This window comes from Nicotiana attenuata, unplaced genomic scaffold (assembly GCF_001879085.1).
Source record: "Nicotiana attenuata strain UT unplaced genomic scaffold, NIATTr2, whole genome shotgun sequence".
Taxonomy (NCBI): Eukaryota; Viridiplantae; Streptophyta; class Magnoliopsida; order Solanales; family Solanaceae; genus Nicotiana; species Nicotiana attenuata.
Genome location: NW_017671383.1, coordinates 127,359 through 136,647, shown reverse-complemented (window position 1 = coordinate 136,647; position 9,289 = coordinate 127,359). Strand labels below are relative to the sequence as shown.

General features: G+C 37.6%; 1 protein-coding gene and 1 long non-coding RNA gene across 2 annotated transcripts; both read left to right on the top strand.

Annotated features, from left to right (window-relative positions):
• Positions 1-360: 360 nt before the first annotated feature.
• On the top strand, positions 361-722 carry LOC109207955. The gene is made up of 2 exons (XR_002065088.1): positions 361-483; positions 607-722. It is a non-coding gene; the product is annotated as an uncharacterized LOC109207955 (long non-coding RNA).
• Positions 723-1,879: 1,157 nt separating this feature from the next.
• On the top strand, positions 1,880-6,120 carry LOC109207961 (serine/threonine-protein kinase D6PK-like). Its single transcript, XM_019370962.1, has 3 exons — positions 1,880-2,475; positions 3,081-4,212; positions 5,095-6,120. Exons 2-3 carry the CDS (start codon positions 3,101-3,103, stop codon positions 5,930-5,932), a joined length of 1,950 nt encoding a protein of 649 aa, XP_019226507.1. The 5' UTR covers positions 1,880-2,475; positions 3,081-3,100; the 3' UTR covers positions 5,933-6,120.
• The last annotated feature ends 3,169 nt before the right edge of the window (positions 6,121-9,289 follow it).

Below are 9,289 nucleotides of genomic sequence, written 5' to 3'. Positions count from 1 at the left end.
AGCATACTTATTCTGGAACTCCAGTATAATATGCTTGAGTTCAAGTATACTTATGCTGGAACTCCAGCATAATATACTGGAGTATTTTCCGGGTTTTCAACAGTGTTTTCGCTCAGATTTATCTTTATATAAAAAGTGGCTAAATTTTGATTACTTTTGAAATTGGGCTATTTTTGAACGACCAGTTGTAAATCTGGCTATTTTTAAAATTTACTGCCATTTGTCTGATATTTATAAGCCTTAAATTAATTAGATGTGTGGTGTCTAACAGAACCCTTTGCTCATAAATGAATTTATGCCTGTCTCTGAATGGTTTTTATCTTTTATCTTATTGCATATTATGTTGTTGCTTGCAGCCTAAATGCAGTCTTGAAGTCAAATAATTGTTAGCCAAGCTTTGTACCATTGTTGGTTGAATCTGCTCAAGTTTCAAACATCTTTTGTTCTCCACTGTGGCAATTTCCTTCCCATTGCTATTCAAAGGTAGAAATCTTTTCTTTTTAGTATGCTGCAACTACAGATAACTAACATGTCATTCTAAGTAGTTGTATTTTCTATAATTCAAACCTTACAACTAATTATGTGCAGTTTGGTGTATGTCTGTAGAATTGATTACAGAGATGGCTATACAAGAAAGTAGTCGACGATATTTACGTTACAAGACTGCTGACAGAAACACTCTCTTTTGCTCACTATTGTAATAAATTTCAGGGTGGCTATTATTATAGCATAATATTTCCACTCTTTCAAGGTATTTGATTGAAGATGAGCAATGAACTTTTCCGCTTCAGAGGCAAACACTTAGGTCTATTATAGGTTTTTTTTCATTCTAAGGGACGTCGAACCTGAGACCTCTATTAGATCAATTAAAGGCAGATAAATTCTATGCATTCTATCACAACCATTGGTGATGGGCAAATTAAAAGAAGAGTGAAATCAGGTGGATACACTTACTGAAAATGCTGTTTCTTTTTATTTCCGTACTATTTTTTAACAAATCAAACAAGGGTGAATTCCTTTGGAAAAATGACACTGTATAGCCGCTGTAAAAATAATAGCCGAGAAAATATATAAAATTTATATATATTTTTTGTATATATATACATTTTGTATGTTATATACTAAATTTTATAAAACTTNTAAAATAATTATTTAATTATTTTCTCCAATTTAGCGACCAACGTTGGTCGCTTTTCCTGACAGACCAATTTTGGTAGCCAAATTTTGGTCGCTTTTTTTCGGATTTTTAGTAGTGATAATGGAGAAGAGTAGTGGGAGTTATATTTGATTAGTGGACATCCATATAAATATGTATTTCATATAGCTTCGATCTCCATCTTATTTGGTCTCGATCTTGGTCGACCTCGAGCTTAATCAGCCCCATGGTCTCGATAACTTAACCTCGTGCCATAGATAAAAAACGAGGTCCAAACTTGATCTATCACGTTCCAGCCTTGGTCAGTCGAACAAAAATGGGCATCCCGATTTTGACCGTATACAAAATTGTCTCTTGTATGTTGGCCATGTGCTTGATTTTGCTTTAAGAGGTCAGAGGTTTGAACCTCAACTAGAGAGTAGTTAAAAATTGTGAGGAATTAGAATTGAACTCATGATATTTTTTAACTTAACACTCAACAAAACCAATAGACTAAGGTTATTTTTTGTCTCAAAGTATGATAATTAAAGTTATTATTCTCGTTCATCTATAAATTTCGACACCTCTTAGAAAAATTCCTGTGTACTACCTTGGTCGTGGTAATATAATCTATTTGAGCTTAAATAAAAGAAGGAAGTCCTGCTAAATTAACAATAACAAAAAATGAGTCTTCTATACACAATTAAAATGAGTTTGAAAAATGGAATTTTGATATAGCTGGTCTCAATTAATTTGTGGTTTAATTGCGGATAAAAGTTGAGAGTGCGGTGGAAAAAAAAAGAATAGAAGTTGGGAGTTCCAATAATAAAATGCATTCTCCAGCCTTGTCTCTGAACAGAATCACTGTGATAAGTTACAGTATGCATTTTTGTATTCGACGATAAAGAAGAGTTGTGTATAGTAGTTCAATATAAGCGTTTACATAAACAAGAAAGGTGAAGGTAAAGCAGAAAGACAGTGCGAGAAATTAGATTTCATTCTTTTCTCTTAAAAGTGAAGACAGCTTTGCTTTGTTTTCCTGTCTTTTTGCTTTGCTTCTGAGTTTTCGTTCATATCATTCATATTACTTTCTTGTTTCTTTTCTTCTCCATTGTAATTACGATTCCACCCCATTTACCCCACAAAAACTCAAACTCACAAAATCAATAGAATTACTTAACATTCTTTCTTGTTTTTCGATCGGATCTGAAAAAGAATACAGGAAAAAGCAGTAACAGAGCAAAGATTGTTTCACTTTTCGAGCCAAGTTCTTGAAAGGTTCTCTGTTTCGTCTCAACAATTATGAAAGATTAGTTCACTGTTCTCAGTTCATTAATCAGGTAATTATCAAGAACCCCTTATTTGTAGTTTTTTCTGTGTCTCTGTTTTGCTTCTTGTGGAAGAAGCAAAAAAGGAAACCATGCAAGATTTCCTAAAGTTTTTGGTGTATGTTCTTTCCTGAATTTTGGATGTAACATTGCATTTTCGTGTAACTTAATTAGTATTTTAATTTCTGTTGTTTTGATTTCTGCTGTAATGCAATTGGGCAGTTAAAATGTAATCTCTCTAAATTTTAACTTCTATTTGATTTTAATTAAAGCATTGATCCGCTCTTAGATTTCTATTAATAGGACCCGAATAGAGTGTAATGATTAAAGTGTGTTCATACAAATGCAGCCAATTCCAACTAGGTTTTATATTGAGACCTAGTTGATTGATTTGTTAATTATATAAGTTAAGTAGCTTTTTCTTGTTAATAGGAGATATTGTACCTCTTATTTCTCTGCAAAGATTCCTTCCGATTTGTTTAAGGATTTAGTGCTGCATTTTGGGATCAATTTCAGATTTATTATATAAAAGAAAAAAACTTTTTTCAAAATGGCTTATTTTGTATCATAGTGTAAGTATGAGGTAATAATCTCATTTTTTGATTGTACAATGGCAGTGTCTAGGCCAAAGAGCAGAATGGAGTCTCTTGTTGAAGGAGTCAGTTCCTTGTCAAACAGTCATACTTCCTTCACTCCTATTAAGGGTAATGCGTCTTCTGCTTCCCGGATTAGTCGTCCTCCCCATCCTACATCAATGAGACAATCTAGATGTAAAGATTTGTCCTTCGATCCGATAGCTATTGACTTTGGGTCAAAGACAATTGATACTCCAACAGGATCAGTGACTGCTTCTAAGCGTTCATATAAAACATCCCATGATCGTATAAAGAGGGATAATATCTCTGACTCGATGAGATGCTATTCGACTAAAGGAAAAGAGGACATAGAAGATACCCTTTATCAACAATCAGAAGAATGTTCCCTGGATCGGGTTTTAATCTTTGAAGCCAAATCATCTATCAAGGATTTACTTCATGATAACAAGAACACTACTTCAAGTAGCTTTGTGGAGCGCAAGGATTTTATGTTACATGCTGTCGCCAGAGGAGATGCTGACCTTTTAACATCTCAATCTGGAGTAAGCTATTGTCCTAGTCCTCAAAACAGCTTTTACACTGCAACGCAATACATAGAAGCCAAACAAAGTTTCACCACTACGGCCAAGTCTGGTGAAAGCGGTGATGTTAGCAACTCGTGTGATATCAGTGAGAGCAGAAAAACAAGCTTCTATAGAGGCAGCACAGGTAGTGATATCAGTGACGAAAGCAGTTGTACTAGTTTCAGCAGTGCAATATATAAACCACATCAGGCAAATGATACAAAGTGGGATGCAATTCAAGCCATCAGATCTCTTGACGGAACACTGGGATTCAACCACTTCAGACTTCTGAAGAGATTGGGAGGTGGTGACATAGGAAATGTTTTTCTAGCACAGTTGATTGGCACAAGAGATTTCTTTGCCATGAAAGTTATGGACAAAGCAGCTCTAGAGAGTCGCAAGAAAATCGTGAGAGCTCAGACAGAAAGAGAGATACTACAGTCTCTGGATCATCCCTTTCTACCGACACTCTATTCACACTTTGAAACAGACAAATTTTCTTGCTTGGTGATGGAATTCTGCCCTGGGGGAGATTTGCATGCACTTCGGCAAAGACAGCCAGGAAAGTTTTTCCCTGAGCATGCTGCCAGGTTAGGCTAGTTCTTTATCGATGCATATTTGTTGATGTTGTAGCTATTTTACTTTGAATCTCCATTCAGCTGGAAGCGTTTTCTTTGTCCATGTATTCAGGACTTCTTTGATCTGATGATCAGGTTTCATGGTCAATATGTTTAGTTCTTGCTGCAGTGATCAAAGTACAATACATTAATTTCCCGATAAACCAGTCTTCATATTTGGTTGGTTTTGGCAATGTAAACATATCCCTTTATCGGAACCTGCATTATTATCACTATTTAAGGGTTCCAAGAAACCTTGTTAAATTGGAATTCCTTTTCCTAGTTCTATGGCATAAGGGAGATCCTGCATAAATAGTAGTTAGGTTAGAATATTATTTTTTGGCAAATTCTCTTACCTCTAGTGGTCTTGCTGTTCAAACCATGATGATGCGTGTTGTGATATCCAGCACTACGTTTTAACTGTTCACTTGATGTCAGTTGAGTTAAATAGATTGGTTATTTTACCTAGCTCTCTTATCTTTTACTCAACATTGGGCTCAAACTGATCCTTGCCTTTTATCCAATATGCAGATACTCCATTTAGATTATATTCTTTACCAATACATGTCGACATTTTAAGTAAATCATTCGGTTAAGAAATGGAAACTGACTGGTGTAGGGTTTATAGCGTTGGTTATTAGCTCTGCTAGAGTGTCATAGATAATGGAGTAGTCTTCTCAACTCAAGATTAGTTTACTCATTGAAGAATCAGAAATCTAGTCTTTGATGATTTTGTACAGGAAATGTGATGACTGTTTGTTGTTTCCCATTTCATGCACACAATCACAAGGATGCCTGTACATCTTGATCAATGATGTTAACTTGCACTTGTTATCTTCTGTTTTGGATGTATAGGTTCTATGTAGCAGAAGTTCTCCTTGCTCTAGAGTACCTGCACATGCTTGGAATCATTTATAGAGACCTTAAACCAGAGAATGTTTTGGTTCGAGAAGATGGTCATATAATGCTATCTGACTTTGACCTCTCCTTGAGGTGTGCCACAAGTCCAACTTTGGTTAAATCCTCAAATTCAAGTTTAGAGTCGAAGACTTCATCATACTGTGTCCAGCCTGCTTGTATTGAGCCATCTTGTATCATCCAGCCTGCATGTTTTTCACCGCGTTTCCTAAGCAAGCCCAAGAAAGGAAAGAACACGAAACAGAAAACCGAGATGCACAATCAAGTGAGCCCCCTACCAGAGCTCCTTGCTGAACCAACAAATGCTCGATCCATGTCTTTTGTGGGGACACATGAGTACCTTGCTCCAGAAATCATTAAAGGCGAGGGACATGGTAGTGCCGTTGATTGGTGGACATTTGGGATCTTTCTCTACGAGCTCTTGTTCGGGCAGACACCTTTTAAAGGAGCAGGCAACAGAGCCACCTTGTTTAATGTTGTTGGCCAGCCCCTGAGATTCCCTTCATCACCTAGTGTTAGCTTTGCTGCAAGGGACTTGATAAGAGGTTTACTTGTGAAAGAGCCACAGCATCGCCTTGCATATAGGCGGGGTGCTACAGAAATAAAACAACACCCTTTCTTTCAGAGCGTGAATTGGGCACTTATCCGATGTGCTAGTCCTCCTGATGTACCAAAGCCGTTCGTGCTACATGATGTTTCCAGTGCACCAGCAACAAAGGTCCCAGGCGCTGATGTTAAACCTGCTGATAATTATTTTGAGATTGATTTCTTCTGAGTAAACTTGTTTTCTTAGCAGTTAAGTCCATGAAGGGCCCCTTAGGAAGAACACCGATTTGTTGTTACCTTTTATATGAGAATGTAAAGTGCATACTCTCTTGAAATACTAATGCATTAGGAATTGGATATTTGAAGGCAACTTTTCTAGTTGTATCTTCTTTATTTGTCATTGTTTATGCTTGCTACTATTTGTTGTCCTCTTCTGTGGTTGATAAAATAATCACTTTTCACAATCACTCTATCCACACCCACCATTCAGAGGTAGAAAAGTTGGTAGCTGGAATATGGCCTAATACGCGCGCCTTAAATTTTTATCTGTAGTCCTTCTGATTGACCCTTTACTCTCAATAACACTAGGCTCCCCTCCAGTTCTCCTACAAATCCAACATAGAACTTCATAAAAAACAAAAAAACAAAAGATGGCCAGGAAGAGAGAATCCTCCAAAGTTTAAACTGAAAGTCCAATCATCGGTCTCTTTGAGAAATACTCTAAATGAAAAGGCTATAAAAGAAGAAAGTGAGGAGATATAGGTTCTGTAGGAGTTACATTTGTGAATAACTTGTATCCTATGTGTCACGACCCAAAACTAACCCGGTCGTGATGGCGCCTATCATGGAACTAGGCAAGCCGACACACTCCCATACATTCGATATTTCATTAAAAGATAGATAAAAGCCTTTTTCATACTGAAATTTCATAAAAGAGATCAACTCGAAAACAAAAATGCGGAAATAAATAGCTCGACATCGGGGTGTTACTAAGTCATGAGCAACTACTACAACTGTTCCGAAATATAGCAAGACTAACATAATCTGGGAATACCAAAATACACTAAAGGGAAGATAAAGAAGGAGAAAAGCATGACTGCGACCGCCAGGCAGCTACCTCGTTATCTCCGATGAAAGTCAGAAACTGGAATAGTCAACAGCCGCTACCGTGGCCAGAGATACCTGGATCTGCACACAAGGTGCAGGGGGTAACGTGAGTACACCAACTCAGTAAGTAACAAGTCCAAACTATGGACTGATAGGTAGTGACGAACTTAACCTCAAATTGTAATAGAAATAAACTATGTAGGAAAAGTAGGCATGTTATCAGCTCAAGTATACAACTCAAGCAGCAAAATAAATACAGATCTGAACAATGTAAGATATAAAGCTCAGCTAACTCTACATGCCAATGCACAGAATGTATGAAATGCACCATGTGCTCCCACTCTCAAGTGCGCAACCACTCGGTACTGCATATGGCAATCTGGCCCAGGGAAATCCATTCCGGAACATATACAACATTGACTGCAAGTCAACCAGTACCGTGGAAGAAGGGTAATCCAACCCTGAGGAGAAATCCATCTCCAGGTATATATATACATACTCAACCACTCGGTACCATATATGTCCATCCGGCCCAGTTAAATCCATCCCGGAATATACTCATCACTGACTATAAGTCACTCGGTACCGAGGAAAAGGGTAATCCAACCCCGTGGAGAAATCCATCTCCAAATATCAATACTTCGGACAAATCCATGTCTAGAGAAATCCATCCCTCAAAATATCAACTGCACTCACTGGGGTGTGTTACAGACTCCGGATGGGCTCCTACAGCCTAAGCGCTATCATAATCATCAACATAACCGCTGCGGCGTGCAGCCCGATCCCATATCTGTCTCATAATCAGGCTCTCGGCCTCACTCAGTCATCACTCTCCAGTCTCACATATGGCTGTCCAACGGGACGGGCCGGCCCGTCCCGTCCCGTCCCGTCCCGCGTCCCGTCCCGCTTCAAGTTAAATGGGATGGGCCAATGTCTGGCGGGACACGGGATGGGACGGGACGGCCATTTCGTCCCGTTTGTCCCGTCCCGTTTCGTCCCGTCCCGTCCCGCGTCCCGCCAGTTTTTTTTTTTTTTTTTTTTTAAACTATCCGTTGGGCAACGGCTTAAATGGCAAAAATAGCCGTTGCCAACGGTCCAAACAGCCCCTACACCCCCCAAAACACCCCCTCCCCCCCCCTCCCCCCCAAACTTTTAATATAACCCCTAAGTTTATTAAATTACACTTTGGCCCTATTTTCTACTATAAATACCCCCCATTATTCTTAATTTTTTCCCACAAAAAATCAATCTTCTCTCTCAAATCTCTTACATTCTAATATTCTATCTATATTCTATATTATTCTCTCAATTTTGTTACTATCAAGTATCAAGTATCAACTATCAAGTGTCAAGTGATATCTTTCAAGTATTTGGGCAAATTTTTTGGAGCAACTTTCAAGCTTCAAATTAATTCGTCAAGTATTTGGAGCAATACTTTGGGCAATTTCTTCAAGTTTCAATATTTAATCACGGTGCACTCGTTCCATCTCCTAATTTTAATATATAATTTTTGCGTATCATTTTAGTGCTTAATTTTTGTGTTTACTTTACGTGTTATATTTTCGTATTTCATTTGTGTGTTTAATATTTGTGTTAGCTTTTTTAATTTAGTTTCGTATTTAAATTATGGCACCTAAAAATGTATTTGGTATTTTTAAAAAAAGTAGTAAAAAAAGTAGTAAAGGTAAAAGTAGTAGTAATCCTAATCCTAACCCTTCTCCTAGACCCCCTAGAGTTAGAAAGCATATTGATGAAATGACTCATGTTGATGAAACTTCATTTACTCAAACCCCCACATTTTATGATGTTCATGTCGGAGAACAATTAGATCATGAAACTTTACAAAGACAATTTAGCAATGATATTTTTTTTGAGGATGAAGAAAATGAGGATGAAGAAAATGAGGAAGAAGAATTAGATGAAACACCCACTAGTCCCGCAACACAAGCTCCAACTCAGAGTCAATCTCAGTCTGGAGCTTTACCGCCCCCTGTATAGGGGTAAGCCTAAGGTTGAACGTCCTAAAACATCACTTGTATGGAAATTTTTTAAACATGATAAAGTCAATCATCGTGCTATCTGTGAAAAATGTAAGCAACAATTTGCACACTCAGTAAGTGGTGGGACGGAGGGTTTAACTAGACACTTAAGAAGTGCTCACAAAGATTTATGGATACAAGCTAACGTAGAAGCCGGAAAAATTATAGATCCTACCATCAGTTCTGGCACTCCTAGTGGATCTGGTTCTAATCAAATTCAACAACAATTTGACCCTGCTTCTGGTCATGTTTTACGCAAATATAACAAAGATAGAGATCGTGAGAACTTAGCAAAAATGGTGGCTGCCTGTGGCTTACCTTTTACTTTTCCTTCTCACCCTGCTTTTGTGCATTATATACAAGAAACTTATAACCCTGCTTTTCAAGGTTTTCCTAAGACCACGGTTAGAAATGATGTTTTTAAATTTCAAACTGAATAT

What these genes read in the sequence shown, in the direction of transcription:
- LOC109207961 (XM_019370962.1), top strand. Translation starts at nt 3,101, where the DNA reads ATGGAGTCTCTTGTTGAAGGAGTCAGTTCCTTGTCAAACAGTCATACT. An exon ending in TTCCCTGAGCATGCTGCCAG is followed by an intron (nt 4,213 to 5,094) that starts GTTAGGCTAGTT and finishes TTGGATGTATAG; the next exon opens with GTTCTATGTAGCAGAAGTTC.